The following is a 24,692-nucleotide window of genomic DNA, read 5'->3' on the forward strand; positions in this document are numbered from 1 at the left end:
CCAAAATCAGTAAAAGCCCATTCCACAAGGAAGGTGGGCTCTTCTTGGACGGCTGCCCGAGGGGTCTCGGCTTTACAGCTTTGCCGAGCGGCTACTTGGTCGGGTTCAAACACATTTGCAAAGTTCTACAAGTTCGATACCCTGGCTGAGGAGGACCTTGTGTTTGCTCATTTGGTGCTGCAGAGTCATCCGCACTCTCCCGCCCGTTTGGGAGGTTTGGCATAATCCCCATGGTCCTTACGGAGTTCCCAGCATCCACTAGGACGTCAGAGAAAATAAGAATTTACTCACCGGTAATTCTATTTCTCGTAGTCCGTAGTGGATGCTGGGCGCCCGTCCCAAGTGCGGACTTTCTGCAATACTTGTATATAGTTATTGCTTAAATAAGGGTTATTGTTATGAGCCATCCGTTGAGTGAGGCTCAGTTGTTGTTCATACTGTTAACTGGGTATGGTTATCACAAGTTGTACAGTGTGATTGGTGTGGCTGGTATGAGTCTTACCCTGGATTCAAAATCCTTTCCTTGTAATGTCAGCTCTTCCGGGCACAGTTTCCCTAACTGAGGTCTGGAGGAGGGGCATAGAGGGAGGAGCCAGTGCACACCAGATAGCACCTAATCTTTTCTTTAGTTGTGCCCAGTCTCCTGCGGAGCCCGTCTATTCCCATGGTCCTTACGGAGTTCCCAGCATCCACTACGGACTACGAGAAATAGAATTACCGGTGAGTAAATTCTTATTTTTATATATATTTTACTAATCTCACATCCACCACCGCCCAAGGGGTGTCGGGAATCAGCCCAGTCCCCACTCACCATGGACAGAGCTTAGCGTGGAAGATTCCTTCAGCAGTGTTACAATCCCCCCCATACACTAGTATGGGGAGAGCGATCCATAGCACAACGGAGAGCTCAGCTTTCCATTCTCTCAGGATGGCGACTATCACATTCCCCATCTGTTCTGTGCAGGCTCTGGCCACTGGGAGGCGCTGTTCTGTGCAGGCTCTGGCCACTGGGAGGCGCTGTTCTGTGCAGGCTCTGGCCACTGGGAGGCGCTGTTCTGTGCAGGCTCTGGCCACTGAGAGGCGCTGTTCTGTGCAGGCTCTGGCCACTGAGAGGCGCTGTTCTGTGCAGGCTCTGGCCACTGAGAGGCGCTGTTCTGTACTGGGAGGTGCTTACTGGGAGGCACTGTTGTGTACTGGGAGGCACTGTTGTGTACAGGCTCTGGCTGAGTATTAGCAGCAGGCAGAGCGAGGGGATGTGTGTGCAGGATGCATCGGGGGAACATAAAGCTGCTTCTACATGGGATAAATCTGCTCCTTATTAGCCAATATCAGCCTCCAATCACTACGTCCTTCTATTAGAGACAAAGGACTCACATTAGACTAACTGCAATCCAGACACAGCGGTAGCATGCCTCAGACCTATTAGCTAAATCCTATCTCCCTGGCAACGGTTGCCCCTCCTACCTGTAATACAGCAGCGGATATGTAATATAACACATAACCAGATACAGCTCATCAGTGCAGCTTGTATTACACCCCGTCTAATATTCCTAACCCAGTTACATGAGCAATTCCAGACACCACTAATGAATGGTCCGTTGTCTGGTGGGGATAAGGGGGTCTGTACACGCATGGGGCTCCTCCGGTCACACAGACCCCAGTTACAGGGACTCTACCATCTTCCTCAGTATTTGCCGGATGTACATAAAGTGATGATTATATAAAATTATATTTCTCTAACGTCCTAGTGGATGCTGGGAACTCCGTAAGGACCATGGGGAATAGCGGGCTCCGAAGGAGGCTGGGCACTCTAGAAAGATTTAGGACTACCTGGTGTGCACTGGCTCCTCCCACTATGACCCTCCTCCAAGCCTCAGTTAGATCTTGTGCCCGGCCGAGGTTGGATGCACACTAGGGGCTCTCCTGAGCCCTTAGAAAGAAAGTATAGATTTAGGTTTTTTATTTTCAGTGAGACCTGCTGGCAACAGGCTCACTGCAGCGAGGGACTAAGGGGAGAAGAAGCGAACTCGCCTGCTTGCAGCCGGATTGGGCTTCTTAGGCTACTGGACACCATTAGCTCCAGAGGGATCGACCGCAGGCCCAGTCCTTGGTGTTCGGTCCCGGAGCCGCGCCGCCGTCCCCCTTACAGAGCCAGAAGCAAGAAGAGGTCCGGAAAAACGGCGGCAGAAGACATCAGTCTTCACCAAGGTAGCGCACAGCACTGCAGCTGTGCGCCATTGCTCCTCATGCACACCACACACTCCGGTCACTGATGGGTGCAGGGCGCTGGGGGGGGGGGGGTGCCCTGAGCAGCAATATAAACACCTTGGCTGGCAAAAATACATCACATATAACCCCCAGGGCTATATGGATGTATATTAACCCCTGCCAGATTCCATAAAAATGCGGGAGAAAAGTCCACGAAAAAGGGGCGGAGCCTATCTCCTCAGCACACTGGCGCCATTTTTCCCTCACAGCTCCGTTGGAGGGAAGCTCCCTGGCTCTCCCCTGCAGTCTACACTACAGAACAGGGTTAAAACAGAGAGGGGGGGCACTAAATTTAGGCGCAGTATAAATTATATAAAAGCAGCTATAGGGGACATAACTCAGTTAGTCCCTGCATTATATAGCGCTCTGGTGTGTGCTGGCATACTCTCACTCTGTCCCCCCAAAGGGCTTTTGTGGGTCCTGTCCTCATTGGAGCATTCCTTGTGTGTGTGCGGTGTGTCGGTACGGCTGTGTCGACATGTTTGATGAGGAGACTTATGTGGAGGCGGAGCAGAAACAGCCGGCTTCTCAGCCCGCGCCTGCCCAGACGTCTCAAAGGCCATCAACGCTCCCTCAGATGGCAGACACAGATGCCGACACGGAGTCTGACTCCAGTGTCGACCAGGTTGAGACATATACACAATCCACTAGGAACATCCGTTACATGATCCCGGCAATATAAAATGTGTTACACATTTCTGACATTAACCCAAGTACCACTAAAAACAAAGGGTTTTATGTGTGGGGAGAAAAAGAAGGCAGTGTTTTGTTCCCCCATCAAATGAGTGAATGAAGTGTGAAAAAGCGCGGGTTTCCCCGATAAGAAACTGGTAATTTCTAACAAGTTACTGATGGCGTACCCTTTCCCGCCAGAGGATAAGTTACGCTGGGAGATATCCCCTAGGGTGGATAAGGCACTCACACGTTTGTCAAGGTGGCACTGCCGTCTTAGGATACGGCCACTTTGAAGGTACCTGCTGATAAATAGCAGGAGGCTATCCTGAAGTCTGTAATTACACACTCAGGTACTAGACTGAGACCTGCAGACTGCTGCAGCGTGGTCTGTACCCCTTTCAAACAGGGATACTATTTTGCGAACATAAGACGTCGTCTTATATATGAGGGATGCACAGAGGTATATTTTGCCGGCTGGCATCCTGAATTATTGCAATGTCCATTCTGTCAGGAGGGTATTGGAGACCCGACACTGGACAGGTGATGCTGATTTTAAAAGGCACATAGAGCCTTATAAGGGTGAGGAATTGGTTGCGGATGGTCTCTGGGACCTCGTATCCCCAGCAACAGCTGGGATGAAAATATTTTACCTCAGGTTTCCTCACAGCCTAAGAAACGCACTGTATTATCAGGTACAGTCCTTTCGGCTTCAAAAAAGCTGGCGGGTCAAACGAGGGAAGAGGGAAAAAGCTGCACCAGCAGCCAGTCCCCAGAATCAAAATTCTTCCCCTGCTTCCTCTGAGTCCACCGCATGACGCGGGGGCTCCACAGGCGTAGCCAGGTACGGTGGGGGGCCGCCTCAAAAATTTCAGCGATCAGTGGGCTCGCTCACAGGTGGATCCCTGGATCCTTCAAGTAGTATCTCAGGGGTACAAGCCGGAAGTCGAGGCGTCTCCCCCCCGCCGTTTACTCAAATCTGCCTTGCCGACTACTCCCTCAGGCAGGGAGGCTGTGCTAGAGGCAATTCACAAGCTGTATTCCCAGCAGGTGATAGTCAAGGTGCCCCTACTTCAACAAGGACGGGGTTACTATTCCACACTGTTTGTGGTACCGAAACCAGCCGGTTCGGTGAGACCCAATTTAAAATGGAAATCCTTGAACACTTACATAACAAAGTTCAAGATGGAATCGCTCAGGGCGGTTATTGCAAGCCTGGACGAGGGGGATTACATGGTATCCCTGGACATCAAGGATGCTTACCTGCATGTCCCTATTTACCTTCCTCACCAGGAGTACCTCAGATTGTGGTACAGGATTGCCATTACCAATTCCAGACACTACCGTTTGGACTGTCCACGGCACCGAGGGTGTTTACCAAGGTAATGGCAGAAATGAGGATACTCCTTCAAAAAAAAAAAAAAAAAAAAAAAAAGGGAGTTTTTATCTATCCCATACTTGGATGATCTCCTTATAAAGGCAAGGTCCAGGGAGCAGTTACTGGTCGGAGTAGCACTATCTCAGGAGGTGCTACAACAGCATGGCTGGATTCTGAACATTCCAAAGTCACAGCTGGTTCCTTCCACTCGCTTACTGTTCCTGGGGATGATTTTGGACACAGAACAGAAAAAAGTGTTTCTCCCGCAGGAGAAAGCCAAGGAGCTGTCATCTCTAGTCAGAGACCTCCTAAAACCAAAAAGGGTATCGGTGCATCGTTGCACACGAGTCCTGGGAAAAATGGTGGCTTCATACGAAGCAATTCCATTCGGCAGGTTCCATGCGAGGACCTTCCCGTGAGACCTCTTAGATAAGTGGTCGGGATCGCATCTTCAAATGCATCAAATGATAACCCTGTCTCCAAGGACCAGGGTGTCTCTACTGTGGTGGATGCAGGGTGCTCATCTTCTAGAGGGCCGCAGTTTCGGCATACAGGACTGGGTCCTGGTGACCACGGATGCCAGCCTTCAAGGCTGGGGAGCAGTCACACAGGGAAGAAACTTCCAGGGCCTATGGTCAAGTCAGGAGACTTCCCTACATATAAATTCTGGAACTGAGGGCCATTTACAATGCCCTAAGTCAGGCAAGACCCCTGCTTCAAAACCAGCCGGTACTGATACAGTCAGACAACATCACGGCAGTCGCCCATGTGACCCGACAGGGCGGCACAAGAAGCAGGATGGCAATGGCAGAAGCCACAAGGATTCTCCGATGGGCGGAAAATCACGTACTAGCACTGTCAGCAGTGTTCATTCCGGGAGTGGACAACTGGGAAGCAGACTTCCTCAGCAGACACGACCTACACCCGGGAGAGTGGGGACTTCATCCAGAAGTCTTCCTGCTGTTGGTAAACCGTTGGGAAAGGCCACAGGTGGACATGATGGCGTCCCGCCTCAACAAAAAGCTAAAGAGATATTGCACCAGGTCAAGGGACCCTCAGGCGATAGCTGTGGACGCTCTAGTGACACCGTGGGTGTACCAGTCGGTTTATGTGTTCCCTACTCTGCCTCTCATACCAAAGGTACTGAGAATAATAAGATGGCGAGGAGTAAGAACGATACTCGTGGTTCCGGATTGGCCAAGAAGGGCTTGGTACCCGGAACTTCAGGAAATGATATCAGAGGACCCATGGCCTCTGCCGCTCAGATAGGACCTGCTTCAGCAGGGGCCCTGTCTGTTCCAAGGCTTACCGCGGCTGCGTTTGACGGCATGGCGATTGAGCGCCGGATCCTGAAGGAAAAGGGTATTCCGGAAGAAGTCATTCCTGCGCTTATTAAAGCCAGGAAAGATGTTACGGCAAAGCATTATCACAGCATGTGGCGGAAATATGTTGCATGGTGCGAGGCCAAAAAGGCCCCAACAGAGGAATTTCCACTAGGTCGATTTCTACATTTCCTGCAAGCAGGAGTGAATATGGGCCTAAGTCTAGGCTCCATTAAAGTACAGATCTCGGCTCTGTCGATTTTCTTTCAAAAAGAATTAGCTTCAGTACCTGAAGTTCAGGCATTGTGAAAGGAGTGCTGCATATTCAGCCCCCGTTTGTGCCCCCTGTGGCACCTTGGGATCTCAACGTGGTGTTGACTTTTCTTAAAATCACATTGGTTTGAGCCACTAAAAACCGTGGATCTAAAATATCTCACGTGGAAAGTGGTCATGTTATTGGCCTTGGCTTCAGCCAGGCGAATGTCAGAATTGGCGGCTTTATCATGTAAAAGCCCTTATCTGATTTTCCATATGGATAGGGCAGAATTGAGGACTCGTCCCCAATTTCTTCCTAAGGTGGTGTCAGCGTTTCACCTGAACCAGCCTATTGTGGTGCCGGCGGCTACTAGTGAATTGGAGGACTCCAAGTTGCTGGACGTTGTCAGGGCCCTGAAAATATATGTTTCCAGGACGGCTGGAGTCAGAAACTCTGACTCGCTGTTTATCCTGTATGCACCCAACAAGCTGGGTGCTCCTGCTTCTAAGCAGTCTATTGCTCGCTGGATTTGTAGTACAATTCAGCTTGCACGTTCTGTGGCAGGCATACCACAGCCAAAATCTGTAAAAGCCCATTCCACAAGGAAGGTGGGCTCATCTTGGGCGGCTGCCCGAGGGGTCTCGGCATTACAACTTTGCCGAGCAGCTACTTGGTCAGGGGAGAACACGTTTGCAAAATTCTACAAATTTGATACCCTGGCTGAGGAGGACCTGGAGTTCTCTCATTCGGTGCTACAGAGTCATCCGCACTCTCCCGCCCGTTTGGGAGCTTTGGTATAATCCCCATGGTCCTTACGGAGTTCCCAGCATCCACTAGGACGTTAGAGAAAATAAGAATTTACTCACCGGTAATTCTATTTCTCGTAGTCCGTAGTGGATGCTGGGCGCCCATCCCAAGTGCGGATTGTCTGCAATACTTGTAAATAGTTATTGTTAACTAAAGGGTTATTGTTGAGCCATCTGTTGAGAGGCTCAGTTGTTTTCATACTGTCAAACTGGATATAGTATCACGAGTTGTACGGTGTGATTGGTGTGGCTGGTAAGAGTCTTACCCGGGATTCTAAATCCTTCCTTATTATGTCTGCTCGTCCGGGCACAGTGTCCTAACTGAGGCTTGGAGGAGGGTCATAGTGGGAGGAGCCAGTGCACACCAGGTAGTCATAAATCTTTCTAGAGTGCCCAGCCTCCTTCGGAGCCCGCTATTCCCCATGGTCCTTACGGAGTTCCCAGCATCCACTACGGACTACGAGAAATAGAATTACCGGTGAGTAAAATCTTATTATCTAGCTGCTGTGTGTATGAAAGAGCCTGCAGAGCTTACCATTCAGTACAGGGCCTATTACTTGTGTCACAGTCACAATGTAACACCTGGCGGAGTGATCTATAGGTACATCATTGCAGGTGGTGGGGCTGCATGAGGGCTGAGGCTTTGTCGGGTCCTGTATAATGCTATATAGTATGCAAAGCACCGGGTACACAGGTACTGCCTGATTATACATTCTTCGTGGTGACATGACAGTAACAGTGTGTGCGTGTGCGCGGGTGGGGTTGCTGGGTGCTATATTATGTTCTATAGTATTCAGGAATCAGGTACACAGGTACTGTCTGATAACATGTACGGGGGGAGGGGGGTGGCAGTGTTACTAGGGAGCCGTGATGGGTACTGTATAATGCTACATAGTATACAGAGCACCAGGTACACAGGTACTGCCTGATAATTCGCAATGGGGGGAGGGGGGGGGGGGCATGACCGTATTACTGGGGGGCTGTGATGGGTACTGTAATGTCATATAATACACAGAGCACCAGGTCTGATCATACGCACTTAAAGTGGAGGTCTTTGAAAGTGAAGTGTGTTTCCACAATTCCTGTTGTTTTCACCCTCGTCCTCAGAACATCCTGCTGTGTGGGTACGTAGTCCGACCGGGCGATCCGCTCCAAATCATTCAGGTAACTGTGGAGAGAAACATCCATTATACCGGGACACTGGCACCCTGCGTACAACGCCAGAGGACAGTTACCGGCCGGAGACGGGACACTGGCACCCTATCGCCAGAGGACAGTTACCGGCCGGAGACGGGACACTGGCACCCTATCGCCAGAGGACAGTTACCGGCCGGAGACGGGACACTGGCACCCTATCGCCAGAGGACAGTTACCGGCCGGAGACGGGACACTGGCACCCTATCGCCAGAGGACAGTTACCGGCCGGAGACGGGACACTGGCACCCTATCGCCAGAGGACAGTTACCGTCCGGAGACGGGACACTGGCACCCTATCGCCAGAGGACAGTTACCGTCCGGAGACGGGACACTGGCACCCTATCGCCAGAGGACAGTTACCGTCCGGAGACGGGACACTGGCACCCTATCGCCAGAGGACAGTTACCGTCCGGAGACGGGACACTGGCACCCTATCGCCAGAGGACAGTTACCGTCCGGAGACGGGACACTGGCACCCTATCGCCAGAGGACAGTTACCGTCCGGAGACGGGACACTGGCACCCTATCGCCAGAGGACAGTTACCGGCCGGAGACGGGACACTGGCACCCTATCGCCAGAGGACAGTTACCGGCCGGAGACGGGACACTGGCACCCTATCGCCAGAGGACAGTTACCGGCCGGAGAGTATATTCATTTTCAGAACACACAAGTGAAATACATGGAGCTAGTTCTTAGTTCTCGTATAAGCGCTGATTGTAACCAGTCTGTGTTCCCTTGGCCATATCAGGTCTCAACCTGCCAGGTGTCTCAATGGGGAGGAAAATGCTTCAGAACAATAAACCCCAGGGGGGGCCTTCACTTACCACCCTGCTAATTAATATTGATTTGACCTCGTTAAGAGCTCTAATGAAGCACTTATGCAGCTGCTGACAGAGCTATACAGACCCTACGTCATTATTTAGCACGATAACCCCATAGGGAGAAGCTGCAAACGAGACTCTAAGGACATCGGCTGCAATTCCATCAATTCATCTTCTCCTAAACCACCAAGAGGGAGCAGAAAGAGCCAGTGATGCTGACAGGGCGTACAGGCGGAGGGCGACTGCGCTTCTTACTTACACATGGAACAATATTTGCAATCTAACGCAGGTGATTCATTTTACAAACGCAAGAGACACTATCAACAGGCACATTAGTTATGTAACACCTGGAAAGAGAAGTTTTACATTGAAACTAGTGCAAAGTCCTTTTCTCACCTGGATGATCTCCTAGTAACATCCCGCAGTACTTGCACTGTCCGACACGTCATGTTCTCCTCATTTCATTACCAGCTGTGGCATGGCATAGGGATCAATCATCCAAACCCCACTGTATTTAACTGGCTGCAATAGTGACCCAATGGGCACACGATTTACTTAGGGTGGGTACACACCTGGCAGATATCGGCACATTATGTAGTTTCCGGACAAATTGGAACACAATATCGGGCAGTGTGTATGCCGATTGTGCGTTCCTACAAGTCCCACATGCAATCTTTTCTGGTCAGCCGCGCTATAAGGCTAAATCGGAAGATATCGCATGCCACCCGGTGCATTGTAATAAAGGACAGAACAAAGGATCGTTCAGTCGTTTATTACATCATTCTAGTGTGTGCCCAGCTTTACAGTTTTTATGGAACTTGCACATAAATTATATACATGTGTGTGTGTATGTATCGTTTTCATTACAAGTCACCTTGTGTTCTTGACGGTGGCAGTGAAAGGGCTTTGTGATAACCAACTATTACAGGAGATGATCCTCAATAATTGCCATCTACTACTTTTGGCATCAATAACCCATAAGAGACTATTGTTTAATGTTCATATGCGTATCACCCCCAGCACAAGAAGCCGGGACTGTTACCAGTGCTGGCGGAAGTTTCCGCAGAGCGGTTTTGGGCTTGACTGCGCAGAGATAAGAGAAGTGAATAACACACAATTTATACTGACATGCTTTGCTTTGGCATTAAAACAAGTTGTCCAATATCGTCTTTATTGCGTTAATGCAAGACACATATGGCATGATACTGCAGCCAATGTTGGGCCACGTGTATGGTCTGATAATCTCCCTGATGGTTGGCAGATGAGAGAGATGATTCACATCCCGCTCTGCAGGCAACCATCCTCCGATGCCAGAAGTGACCCAGACGGGGGCCTGAGGAGCTCACCGTCCACTGGTAACGAGCTGGGTAGGTCTGTCACTAGCACATACTGCGTCACTATCCTGCTGTGCAGAACTGGAGTCTGACTTTATACTGGATTAGGAAGTGGCTAATACACGTGCGGTCAGGTAAATCCAGGAATGGCGGCATAGGGACCCGGAAAGCGCGCCTGAAAGAACGTGGGAAATACGGCGTAATGAGCAAGCCAAGCGGCTGTCATCCTGTACACCAGGGCTGGCCACACAGGTTCTTCAGATCTAACAACAGGTCACGTTTTCCAGGCCTCTATCGGTGAGGAATGAATGCAGCACATCATAATTAGTAATGACTACACCTGTGCACCAGCTAGGTGGTCTGGAAAACGTGACCTGTTGGTAGATCTGGAGGACTGGTTTGGTCAGCCCCCCTATACAGTATTCTCAGTGTGTGGGACATAGGGCGAGGACAGAGGCCGGAATCTACCCCCACCGGGGGGGAAAGCTGCACTTTGCATATTGTTATTTTAGTCTGTTTTGGAACACTCCGTAGCCAGGACACACGGGAGGGTCCCCTACACGGATCTCTCAGAACACAGATCATCATGCAAAGGCACATTTGCATATTTTTTCAGCTCCCATTAACCACTCCTTTGCTGGAGACAAATGATGACTGCAGCAAACGTATAAGAAGTGCATTCCATTTAGCCAGGTGAACCCCCCTCCCCCGCTCTGCAGCTGGCAGGCAGGAATAGGTCAGCAGTCTGCCAGCTCACCACAGTGTGCGCTTACCCATCAGCCCCCACTGGCACATAATGGCATAATGCAGGAGTGGGGTATTGTCTGGGCAACCACCTTCTCTATCACTCACATCCCAAGGTTTAGTGGTCTGGTAAGTGCTCTGTGTTACTGCAAAGGGGCAGTCTGGAGGCCTAAATCAGTGACGCACTGTAACCCGGGCGTCTCAGGCAGGATAGTGTTAATGCCTCCAGCAGTGTAACCCGGGTCTCTCAGGCAGGATAGTGTTAATGCCTCCAGCAGTGTAACCCGGGCGCCTCAGGTAGGATAGTGTTAATGCCTCCAGCAGTGTAACCCGGGCGTCTCAGGCAGGATAGTGTTAACGCCTCCAGCAGTGTAACCCGGGCGTCTCAGGCAGGATAGTGTTAATGCCTCCAGCAGTGTAACCCGGGCGCCTCAGGCAGGATAGTGTTAATGCCTCCAGCAGTGTAACCCGGGTGTCTCAAGCAGGATAGTGTTAATGCCTCCAGCAGTGTAACCCGGGTCTCTCAGGCAGGATAGTGTTAATGCCTCCAGCAGTGTAACCCTGGTGTCTCAGGCAGGATAGTGTTAATGCCTCCAGCAGTGTAACCCGGGCGTCTCAGGTAGGATAGTGTTAATGCCTCCAGCAGGGTAACCCGGGCGTCTCAGGCAGGATAGTGTTAATGCCTCCAGCAGTGTAACCTGGGTGTCTCAGGCAGGATAGTGTTAATGCCTCCAGCCGTGTAACCTGGGTGTCTCAGGCAGGATAGTGTTAATGCCTCCAGCAGTGTAACCTGGGTGTCTCAGGCAGGATAGTGTTAATGCCTTCAGCAGTGTAACCCGGGCGTCTCAGGCAGGATAGTGATAATGCCTCCAGCAGTGTAACCCGGGTGTCTCAGGCAGGATAGTGTTAATGCCTCCAGCAGGGTAACCCGGGTGTCTCAGGCAGGGTAGTGTTAATGCCTCCAGCAGTGTAACCCGGGTCTCTCAGGCAGGATAGTGTTAATGCCTCCAGCAGGGTAACCCGGGCGTCTCAGGCAGGATAGTGTTAATGCCTCCAGCAGTGTAACCTGGGTGTCTCAGGCAGGATAGTGATAATGAATCCAGCAGGGTAACCCGGGCGTCTCAGGCAGGATAGTGTTAATGCCTCCAGCAGTGTAACCCGGGCGTCTCAGGCAGGATAGTGTTAATGCCTTCAGCAGTGTAACCCGGGTCTCTCAGGCAGGATAGTGTTAATGCCTCCAGCAGGGTAACCCGGGCGTCTCAGGCAGGATAGTGATAATGCCTCCAGCAGGGTAACCCGGGCGTCTCAGGCAGGATAGTGTTAATGCCTCCAGCAGTGTAACCTGGGTGTCTCAGGCAGGATAGTGTTAATGCCTCCAGCAGTGTAACCCGGGTGTCTCAGGCAGGGTAGTGTTAATGCCTCCAGCAGTGTAACCCGGGCATCTCAGGCAGGATAGTGTTAATGCCTCCAGCAGGGTAACCCGGGCGTCTCAGGCAGGATAGTGTTAATGCCTCCAGCAGGGTAACCCGGGCATCTCAGACAGGATAGTGTTAATGCCTCCAGCAGTGTAACCCGGGTGTCTCAGGCAGGATAGTGTTAATGCCTCCAGCAGTGTAACCTGGGTGTCTCAGGCAGGATAGTGTTAATGCCTCCAGCAGTGTAACCCGGGTGTCTCAGGCAGGATAGTGTTAATGCCTCCAGCAGTGTAACCCGGGTGTCTCAGGCAGGATAGTGTTAACGCCTCCAGCAGTGTAACCCGGGTGTCTCAGGCAGGATAGTGTTAATGCCTCCAGCAGTGTAACCCGGGTGTCTCAGGCAGGATAGTGTTAACGCCTCCAGCAGTGTAACCCGGGTGTCTCAGGCAGGATAGTGTTAATGCCTCCAGCAGTGTAACCCCGGTGGCTCAGGTAGGATAGTGTTAATGCCTCCAGCAGTGTAACCCGGGTGTCTCAGGTAGGATAGTGTTAATGCCTCCAGCAGTGTAACCCGGGTGTCTCAGGCAGGATAGTGTTAATGCCTCCAGCAGTGTAACCCGGGTGTCTCAGGCAGGATAGTGTTAATGCCTCCAGCAGTGTAACCCGGGTGTCTCAGGTAGGATAGTGTTAATGCCTCCAGCAGTGTAACCCGGGTGTCTCAGGCAGGATAGTGTTAATGCCTCCAGCAGTGTAACCCGGGTGTCTCAGACAGGATAGTGTTAACGCCTCACATACTAGAACACACAGAGCTCCCTCTGCTTATTTGCATCCAGGAGTGTGTTACATGCAAATAGGTATCTTATACCCCCCCCCCCCCCCCCATACGCTTATCACCTGCACACAAGCTAAATATATCCCAATTCTCTTACCAAACTGTTTTAGAACGTCATTTAATTCTTCATAGATAATCATAGACCTATTTCCCTGCTGGAAAGCAGCAGCTCATCTACCCATGCACTCAACCATCTGAACCACAAGTCCCAGCATGCTGGCGTATTCCTTACTACTATACTGCCGTAACGGGGTGTGTGACGTGCTTCCAGTCCCCTCTCCTCTTTTCCTGTATTTCCCGGCACGTACGGGCACACAGATTGCAGCGTGTCACGCAGCGGACTGCATCACACCATACAGCCAACTGTGCGCCATAGGATCCCGCCGTTTGGCATAGCACGGGTCTTTGGGATTATAGATCACAATACAGTGGGTGACCCAATGTGTTCCTATGTTAATGAGTAATGTAGAATAGATTACTATTCTCTGGAGACAAAACTTATAATTCTATTCCCAGTGACAACACATTATGCAGTAATAGAATATGACACAAGTATCCTCCTGGGCGTCAGATGTAGTATAGCAGCGACACTTACTAGGCAGCAGAGTCATTGAGCTGGTATTCCCGGGAACGGTTGAAACATGCCTGTACCCCCTGGTCCGCCCACAGCCGGCGAATGACCCCGGCCAGATCATCCGGCAGTATTCCCTGCTCCTCTGCCGTACACGACAGTGCGAAGAGCTGCCGCGCGTCATCCTGCGAACACAGAGGGGACATAACGGGAGAGAGACATGTAATATGTGACTGTAGGAGGACAGAGCCGGCGTGTTATCCTGCACACACAGAGGAGACATAGCACAACAACGGGGAATAACGGGAGGGAGACATATAATATGTGACTGTAGGAGGACAGAGCCGCCGTGTTATCCTGCACACACAGAGGAAACATAGCACAACAACGGGGAATAACGGGAGAGAGACATGTAATATGTGACTGTAGGAGGACAGAGCCGCCATGTTATCCTGCACACACAGAGGAAACATAGCACAACAACGGGGAATAACGGGAGGGAGGCATGTAATATGTGACTGTAGGAGGACAGAGCCGCCATGTTATCCTGCACACACAGAGGAAACATAGCACAACAACGGGGAATAACGGGAGGGAGGCATGTAATATGTGACTGTAGGAGGACAGAGCCGCCGTGTTATCCAGCACACACACAGGGGACATAGCACAGCAACGGGGAATAACGGGAGGGAGACATGTAATATGTGACTGTAGGAGGACAGAGCCGCCGTGTTATCCTGCACACACAGAGGGGACATAGCACAACAACGGGAAATAACGGGAGGGAGACATGTAATATGCGACTGTAAGAGGACAGAGCCGCCGTGTTATCCTGCACACACAGAGAGGACATAGCACAACAACGGGGAATAACGAGAGAGAGACATGTAATATGTGACTGTAGGACAGAGCCGCCGTGTTATCCTGCACACACAGAGGGGACATAGCACAACAACAGGGAATAACGGGAGGGAGACATGTAATATGTGACTGTAGGAGGACAGAGCCGCCGTGTTATCCTGCACACACAGAGGGGACATAGCACAACAACGGGGAATAACGTGAGGGAGACATGTAATATGTGACTGTAGGAGGACAGAGCCGCCGTGTTATCCTGCACACACAGAGGAGACATAGCACAGCAACGGGGAATAACGGGAGGGAGACATGTAATATGTGACTGTAGGAGGACAGAGCCGCCGTGTTATCCTGCACACAGAGGAGACATAGCACAGCAACGGGGAATAACGGGAGGGAGACATGTAATATGTGACTGTAGGACAGAGCCGCCGTGTTATCCTGCAAACACAGAGGAGACATAGCACAACAACGGGGAATAACGGGAGGGAGACATGTAATAATAAGATTTTACTTACCGGTAAATCTATTTCTCGTAGTCCGTAGTGGATGCTGGGGACTCCGTAAGGACCATGGGGAATAGACTGGCTCCGCAGGAGACAGGGCACTTTAAGAAAGAATTAGGATACTGGTGTGCACTGGCTCCTCCCTCTATGTCCCTCCTCCAGACCTCAGTAAAGGAAACTGTGCCCGGAAGAGCTGACAGTACAAGGAAAGGATTTTGGAATCCAGGGTAAGACTCATACCAGCCACACCAATCACACCGTATAACTCGTGATAAACTTACCCAGTTAACAGTATGAACAACAACAGAGCATCAGATAACCATGATGCAACCATAACATAAACCTTATTTAAGCAATAACTATATACAAGTATTGCAGAAGAAGTCCGCACTTGGGACGGGCGCCCAGCATCCACTACGGACTACGAGAAATAGATTTACTGGAAACTCTAACGTCATAGTGGATGCTGGGGACTCCGTAAGGACCATGGGGATTATACCAAAGCTCCCAAACGGGCGGGAGAATGCGGATGACTCTGCAGCACCGAATGAGCAAACTCTAGGTCCTCCTCAGCCAGGGTATCAAACTTGTAGAACTTTGCAAGTGTTTGAACCTGACCAAGTAGCCGCTCGGCAAAGCTGTAATGCCGAGACCCCTCGGGCAGCCGCCCAAGAAGAGCCCACCTTCCTTGTGGAGTGGGCTCTTACTGATTTTGGAAGCGGCAATCCAGCCGCAGAATGAGCCTGCTGAATCGTGTTACAGATCCAGCGAGCAATAGTTTGCTTTGAAGCAGGAGCACCCAGCTTGTTGGATGCATACAGGATAAACAGTGACTCAGTTTTCCGGACTCTAGCCGTTCTGGCTACATAAACCTTCAAAGCCCTGACCACATCCAATGATTCGGAATCCTCCAAGTCAGTAGTAGCCACAGGCACCACAATAGGTTGGTTCATATGAAAAGATGACACCACTGTTGGCAGAAATTGCGGACGAGTCCGCAATTCTGCCCTGTCCATATGGAAAACCAGATAGGGGCTTTTATGTGACAAAGCCGCCAATTCTGACACACGCCTAGCCGAAGCCAAGGCTAATAGCATGACCACCTTCCACGTGAGATATTTTAACTCCACGGTTTTAAGTGGCTCAAACCAGTGTGATTTCAGGAAACTCAACACCACGTTAAGATCCCAAGGTGCCACTGGAGGCACAAACGGGGGCTGAATATGCAGCACTCCCTTTACAAACGTCTGAACTTCAGGAAGAGAAGCCAGTTCTTTTTGAAAGAAAATGGATAGGGCCGATATCTGGACCTTAATGGACCCCAATTTTAGGCCCAAAGTCACTCCCGACTGTAGGAAGTGAAGGAAACGGCCCAGCTGGAATTCCTCTGTAAGGGTATTCCTGGCCTCACACCAAGCAACATATTTTCGCCATATACGGTGATAATGTTGAGCCGTCACGTCCTTCCTAGCCTTTATCAGCGTAGGAATAACCTCATCCGGAATGCCTTTTTCTGCTAGGATCCGGCGTTCAACCGCCATGCCGTCAAACGCAGCCGCGGTAAGTCTTGGAACAGACAGGGCCCCTGTTGCAACAGATCCTGTCTTAGAGGCAGAGGCCATGGGTCCTCTGTGAGCATTTCTTGCAGCTCTGGATACCAAGTCCTTCTTGGCCAATCCGGAACAATGAGTATTGTTCTTACTCCTCTTTTTCTTATGATTCTCAGCAACTTGGGTATGAGAGGAAGAGGAGGAAACACATAAACCGACTGGAACACCAACGGTGTCACTAGTGCGTCTACAGCTATCGCCTGAGGGTCTCTTGACCTGGCGCAATACCTCTGTAGCTTTTTGTTGAGGCGGGATGCCATCATGTCCACCTGTGGCAGTTCCCATCGCCTTGCAATCTGCGTGAAGACTTCCTGATGAAGTCATCACTCTCCCGGGTGGAGGTCGTGCCTGCTGAGGAAGTCTGCTTCCCAGTTGTCCACTCCCGGAATGAACACTGCTGATAGTGCTCGTACGTGATTCTCCGCCCATCGAAGAATTCTGGTGGCTTCCGCCATCGCCACCCTGCTCCTTGTGCCGCCTTGGCGGTTTACATGAGCCACTGCGGTGATGTTGTCTGATTGAATCAGCACCGATTGGTTGCGAAGCAGGGTCTCCGCTCGACTTAGGGCGTTGTATATGGCCCTTAGTTCCAGGATATTGATGTGAAGGCAAGTTTCCTGACTTGACCACAGACCCTGGAAATTTCTTCCCTGTGTGACTGCCCCCCACCCTCGGAGGCTTGCATCCGTGGTCACCAGGACCTAGTCCTGAATGCCGAATCTGCGGCCCTCGAGAAGGTGAGCACCCTGCAGCTACCACAGAAGAGACACCCTGGCCCTGGGGGATAGGGTGATCAGCCGATGCATCTGTAGATGCGATCCGGACCACTTGTCCAACAGATCCCATTGAAAGGTCCTCGCATGGAACCTGCCGAAGGGAATGGCCTCGTATGACTCCACCATCTTTCCCAGGACTCGCGTGCAGTGATGCACAGACACCTGTTTTGGTTTTAAGAGGTCTCTGACCAGTGTCATGAGTTCCTGAGCCTTCTCCGTCGGGAGAAAAACCTTCTTCTGGTCCGTGTCCAGAATCATGCCCAGGAAGGGCAGACGCGTCGTAGGAATCAGCTGCGACTTTGGAATATTCAGAATCCAGCCGTGCTGTTGTAACACATCCCGAGAGCGTGCTACGCTGATCGGCAACTGCTCTCTGGACCACGCCTTTCTGAGGAGATTGTCCAAGTATGGGATAATTGGGACTCCTTGCTTTCGCAGGAGCACCATCATTTCTGCCATTACCTTGGTAAATATTCTCGGTGCCGTGGACAGACCAAACGGCAACGTCTGGAATTGGTAATGACAATCCTGTACCACAAATCTGAGGTACTCCTGATGAGGTGGATAAATGGGGACATGAAGGTAAGCATCCTTTATGTCCAGAGACACCATAAAATCCCCCTCCTCCAGGCTTGCGATGACCGCTCTGAGCGATTCCATCTTGAACTTGAACCTTTTCAGGTATATGTTCAGGGATTTTAAATTCAATATGGGTCTGACCGAACCGTCCGGTTTCGGTACCACAAACATTGTCGAATAGTAACCCCTTCCCTGTTTAAGGAGGGGAACCTTTACCACCACCTGCTGGAGATACAATTTGTGAATTGCAGCTAACACTATTTCCCTCTCTATGGGGGAAGCTGGCAGGGCCGTTTTGAGGTAACGGTGAGGGGGCATCTCTTCGAATTCCAGCTTGTATCCCTGAGACACAATCTCTATAGCCCAGGGATCCACCTGTGAGTGAACCCACTTGTGGCTGAAATTTTGGAGATGCGCCCCCACCGGGCCTGGCTCCGCCTGTGGAGCCCCAGCATCATGCGGTGGATTTAGTGGAAGCCGGGGAGGACTTCTGTTCCTGGGAACTAGCTGTGTTGTGCAGCTTCTTTCCTCTACCCTTGCCTCTGGCAAGAAAGGACGCACCTCGGACTTTCTTGCCTCTTTGTGATCGAAAGGACTGCATTTGGTAATACGGTGCTTTCTTAGGTTGTGAGGGAATATATGGCAAAAAAATTGACTTTCCAGCCGTAGCTGTGGAGACCAGGTCCGAGAGACCGTCCCCAAACAATTCCTCACCCTTGTAAGGTAAAACCTCCATGTGCCTTTTTGAGTCGGCATCGCCTGTCCATTGCATAGTCCACAGGACCCTTCTGGCAGAAATTGACATTGCATTTATTCTAGAGCCCAGTAGGCTAATGTCTCTTTGGGCATCTCTCATATATAGGACAGCGTCTTTTATATGCCCCAGGGTCAGTACTATAGTATCCTTGTCCAAGGTAAATTCCTCAGATAAGGTATCTGTCCATGCTGCTACAGCACTACACATCCAGGCCGACGCAATTGCCGGCCTTAGTAGGGTACCTGAATATGTATAAATGGACTTCAGGATACCCTCCTGCTTTCTATCCGCAGCATCTTTTAGGGTGGCCTTATCCTGTGACGGCAGGGCCACCTTCTTAGATAAGCGTGTTAAAGCTTTGTCTACCCTAGGGGAGGATTCCCAGCGTAACCTGTCCAGTGGCGTGAAAGGATACGCCATAAGCATCCGTTTGGAAATCTGCAGTTTCCTATCTGGAGATTCCCAAGCCTTTTCACATAACTCATGTGAAGGGGGAAAGGTCACCTCTTGCCTTTTTTCCCCATACATATAAACCCTCTTGTCAGGGACTGGGGTTTCCTCTGTGATGTGTAACACATCTTTCATTGCTATAATCATGTAGCGGATGGCTTTAGCCATTAAAGGCGGCAACTTTGCATCATCGCCATCGACACTGGAGTCAGAATCCGTGTCGATATCTGTGTGAACAATTTGGGATAGTGGGCGCTTCTGAGACCCTGACGGCCTCCGCGCTGTAGGATCAGGCATGGGTTGAGACCCTGACTGTCCCAAGGCTTCAGCTTTATCCAACCTTTTATGCAAGGAATTAACATTATCATTTAAAACCTTCCACATATCCATCCAATCGGGTGTCGGCGCCGTCCCCACATTCATTTGTACCCGCTCTGTTTCCACATAGCCTTCCTCGTTAAACATGCCGACACAAGCGTACCGACACACCACACACACAGGTGATGCTCTATTTGAAGACAGTTCCCCCACAAGGCCTTTTGGAGAGACAGAAAGAGAGTATGCCAGCACACACCCCAGCGCTATATGACCCAGGAATCACACAGTAACTTAGTGTTAACCCAGTAGCTGCTGTATATACTGTTTTTGCGCCAAATTTATGTGCCCCCCCCCTCTTTTTACCCTCTTTCTACCGTGATTCTGCAGGGGAGAGCCTGGGGAGCTTCCTCTCAGCGGAGCTGTGGAGAGAAAATGGCGCTGGTGAGTGCTGAGGAAGACGCCCCGACCCCTCAGCGGCGTGCTTCTGTCCCGCGTTTTGTGTGTAAAATAATGGCGGGGGCTCATGCATATATACAGTGCCCAACTGTATATATGCTGCTTTTTGCCAAGAGGTTCCCAATTGCTGCCCAGGGCGCCCCCCCCTGCGCCCTGCACCCTACAGTGACCGGAGTGTGTGGGTTTAGTGTGGGAGCAATGGCGCACAGCTGCAGTGCTGTGCGCTACCTCATATGAAGACAGGAGTCTTCTGCAGCTGATTTCGAAGTCTTCTTGCTTCTCACACCGGCTTCTGTCTTCTGGCTCTGCGAGGGGGACGGTGGCGCGGCTCCGGGATCGGACGACCAAGGGTGCGATCCTGTGTACGATCCCTCTGGAGCTAATGGTGTCCAGTAGCCTAAGAAGCAGGACCTATCTTCTAGTGAGTAGGGCTGCTTCTCTCCCCTCAGTCCCACGTAGCAGAGAGTCTGTTGCCAGCAGATCTCTCTGAAAATAAAAAATCCTAACAAAAAATACTTTTTTAGCAAGCTCAGGAGAGCTCACTAAGGTGCACCCAGCTCGTCCGGGCACAGATTCAAACGGAGGTCTGGAGGAGGGACATAGAGGGAGGAGCCAGTGCACACCAGTATCCTAATTCTTTCTTAAAGTGCCCTGTCTCCTGCAGAGCCCGTCTATTCCCCATGGTCCTTACGGAGTCCCCAGCATCCACTAGGACGTTAGAGAAATGTGACTGTAGGAGGACAGAGCCGCCGTGTTATCCTGCAAACACAGAGGGGACATAGCACAGCAACGGGGAATAACGGGAGGGAGACATGTAATATGTGACTGTAGGAGGACAGAGCCGCCGTGTTATCCTGCACACACAGAGGGGACATAGCACAACAACGGGGAATAACGGGAGGGAGACATGTAATATGTGACTGTAGGAGGACAGAGTAACCGTGTTATCCTGCAAACACAGAGGGGACATAGCACAGCAACGGGGAATAACGGGAGGGAGACATGTAATATGTGACTGTAGGAGGACAGAGCCGCCGTGTTATCCTGCACACACAGGAGGAGACATAGCACAGCAACGGGGAATAACGGGAGGGAGACATGTAATATGTGACTGTAGGAGGACAGAGCCGCCGTGTTATCCTGCACACACAGAGGGGACATAGCACGACAACGGGGAATAACGGGAGGGAGACATGTAATATGTGACTGTAGGAGGACAGAGTAACCGTGTTATCCTGCAAACACAGAGGGGACATAGCACAGCAACGGGGAATACCGGGAGGGAGACATGTAATATGCGACTGTAGGAGGAAAGAGACGCCGTGTTATCCAGCACACACAGAGGGGACATAGCACAGCAACGGGGAATAACGGGAGGGAGACATGTAATATGTGACTGTAGGAGGACAGAGCCGCCGTGTTATCCTGCACACACAGAGGGGACATAGCACAGCAACGGGGAATAACGGGAGGGAGACATGTAATATGTAACTGTAGGAGAACAGAGCCGCCGTGTTATCCTGCGCACACAGAGGGGACATAGCACAGCAACGGGGAATAACGGGAGAGAGACATGTAATATGTAACTGTAGGAGAACAGAGCCGCCGTGTTATCCTGCACACACAGAGGGGACATAGCACAGCAACGGGGAATAACGGGAGGGAGACATGTAATATGTAACTGTAGGAGAACAGAGCCGCCGTGTTATCCTGCACACACAGAGGGGACATAGCACAGCAACGGGGAATAACGGGAGGGAGACATGTAATATGTGACTGTAGGAGGACAGAGCCGCCGTGTTATCCTGCACACGCAGAGGGGACATAGCACAGCAACGGGGAATAACGGGAGGGAGACATGTAATATGTGACTGTAGGAGAACAGAGCCGCTGTGTTATCCTGCACACACAGAGGGGACATAGCACAGCAACGGGGAATAACGGGAGAGAGACATGTAATATGTAACTGTAGGAGAACAGAGCCGCCGTGTTATCCTGCACACACAGAGGGGACATAGCACAGCAACGGGGAATAACGGGAGGGAGACCTGTAATATGTAACTGTAGGAGAACAGAGCCGCCGTGTTATCCTGCACACACAGAGGGGACATAGCACAGCAACGGGGAATAACGGGAGGGAGACATGTAATATGTGACAGTAGGAGGACAGAGCCGCCGTGTTATCCTGCACACGCAGAGGGGACATAGCACAGCAACGGGGAATAACGGGAGGGAGACATGTAATATGTGACTGTAGGAGGACACAGCCGGCGTGTTATCCTGCACACACAGAGGGGACATAGCACAGCAACGGGGAATAACGGGAGGGAGACATGTAATATGTGACTGTAGGAGGACAGAGCCGGCGTGTTATCCTGCACACACAGAGGGGACATAGCACAGCAACGGGGAATAACGGAAAGGGAGACATGTAATATGTGACTGTAGGAGGAGGACAGAGCCGCAGTGTTATCCTGCACACACAGAGGGGACATAGCACAGCAACGGGGAATAACGGGAGGGAGACATGTAATATGCGACTGTAGGAGGACAGAGCCGCCGTGTTATCCTGCACACAGAGGAGACAGCACAACAACAGGGAATAACGGGAGGGAGACATGTAATATGTGACTGTAGGAGGACAGAGCCGCCGTGTTATCCTGCACACAGAGGGGACATAGCACAGCAACGGGGAATAACGGGAGGGAGACATGTAATATGTGACTGTAGGAGGACAGAGCCGCCGTGTTATCCTGCACACACAGGAGGAGACATAGCACAGCAACGGGGAATAACGGGAGGGAGACATGTAATATGTGACTGTAGGAGGACAGAGCCGCCGTGTTATCCTGCACACACAGGAGGAGACATAGCACAGCAACGGGGAATAACGGGAGGGAGACATGTAATGTGACTGTAGGAGGACAGAGCCGCCGTGTTATCCTGCACACAGAGGAGACATAGCACAACAACGGGTAATAACGAGAGAGAGACATGTAATGTGTGACTGTAGGAGGACAGAGCCGCCGTGTTATCCTGCACACAGAGGAGACATAGCACAGCAACGGGGAATAACGGGAGGGAGACATGTAATATGTGACTGTAGGAGGACAGAGCCGCCCTGTTATCCTGCACACACAGAGGGGACATAGCACAGCAACGGGGAATAACGAGAGAGAGACATGTAATATGTGACTGTAGGAGGGCTGGCCATGAGCGAGCCACACGGGCAGCTGTGTGTAACGTTATCAGAGGATGTGTACACGCATCCTCTCTAAGCAGCCAGCAGCCTCTGCCCTCTAGCTGTTGCTGGACTTGTAGTTCCACAGACAGACTACAATTGATCTCTAGTGGTTTATAACTCATCAATCCAGCAGGGGGTGGGATTCCTAATAATTACTGGGTAATTATAGTATGGACATTAATTGGAATCGTTAGCAGTTTAGCCGCTCCGGGACCAGACGGGATCAGCAGCGAGTGACATTTGGACAAAAGATTTGTAATAAAAAATGAGATCTATTTGGAAAACAAAATATGTAGTTAAAGAATTCGGTCCCCGTCACCCGGACATTATTCATGTGTGACCCCACACAGGGGTATTAGTAGCACATCTGCGGACTCATGGTTAGACAGGGGCTGCCAGGCAGGAGAGGGTTAATGCGTTGAGATCCCAGCAGATAGGAGTGTAATGAGGACACAGCATAACGAGGGCACCCGCTCCTAATTACATTATCCAGTCCCCAATGGCCGCCTCTCCACTGGCTAATTATCTCCGTGACAAGCCAACCACTCACACTGTTATTATAATGTGACAGGGTGCTAACGGGACAAAGGTGGTGCTCCGTCAGAGGGTGATCTTGCTTGCTTGGACTTGTAGTTCCACATCAGCTCAGCAGGAGAATAGAAAGCTGCCCTGTGCCCGGGAGCGGCCACTCTTCTGGGTACATCTGTCAGTGTTCTCTTACACTGAGTGCTTGGGACGTAATGCAGACAGCTCTGTGAGGGACGGTGTATAATAACCAGGAACTGCACACATTGTAATCACTCACCGCTCTGGCTGTGTCCCCGAAGTCTATCTTCAGATTCCCCATAGCCTTTATAATGGCCATGATGGACTGGATGGTGTTGCTGTAAACCACAGCCCGGTACTGCTGACACTCCTCCTCCGAGTACCCATCTTCATGGATAATCCTAGGAGATTACACAGTATAAGTGTCCTGTATATACTATACATATATAATCTACAGCCCGGTACTGCTGGCACTCCTCCTCCGAGTACCCATCTTCATGGATAATCCTAGGAGATTACACAGTATAAGTGTCCTGTATATACTATACATATATAATCTACAGCCCGGTACTGCTGGCACTCCTCCTCCGAGTACCCATCTTCATGGATAATCCTAGGAGATTACACAGTATAAGTGTCCTGTATATACTATACATATATAATCTACAGCCCGGTACTGCTGGCACTCCTCCTCCGAGTACCCATCTTCATGGATAATCCTAGGAGATTACACAGTATAAATGTCCTGTATATACTATACATATATAATCTACAGCCCGGTACTGCTGGCACTCCTCCTCCGAGTACCCATCTTCATGGATAATCCTAGGAGATTACACAGTATAAATGTCCTGTATATACATATATAATCTACAGCCCGGTACTGCTGGCACTCCTCCTCCGAGTACCCATCTTCATGGATAATCCTAGGAGATTACACAGTATAAATGTCCTGTATATACATATATAATCTAC

The 24,692-nt window shown here is 50.8% G+C and overlaps 1 protein-coding gene across 1 annotated transcript in view; it reads right to left on the reverse strand.

The window, feature by feature from the left end:
* GNAI2 (G protein subunit alpha i2) overlaps positions 1-24,692 on the reverse strand; it is a 143,392-nt gene that overhangs the window by 18,627 nt on the left and 100,073 nt on the right. Inside the window, exons 3-5 of the mRNA XM_063941404.1 lie at positions 23,977-24,118; positions 13,642-13,802; positions 7,742-7,870 (exon numbers count right to left, since the gene is read on the reverse strand). Of these exons, the coding sequence (XP_063797474.1) occupies positions 7,742-7,870; positions 13,642-13,802; positions 23,977-24,118 (432 nt within the window). The remainder of the gene's footprint in view (positions 1-7,741; positions 7,871-13,641; positions 13,803-23,976; positions 24,119-24,692) is intronic.

This window comes from Pseudophryne corroboree, chromosome 9 (assembly GCF_028390025.1).
Source record: "Pseudophryne corroboree isolate aPseCor3 chromosome 9, aPseCor3.hap2, whole genome shotgun sequence".
Classification (NCBI taxonomy): Eukaryota; Metazoa; Chordata; class Amphibia; order Anura; family Myobatrachidae; genus Pseudophryne; species Pseudophryne corroboree.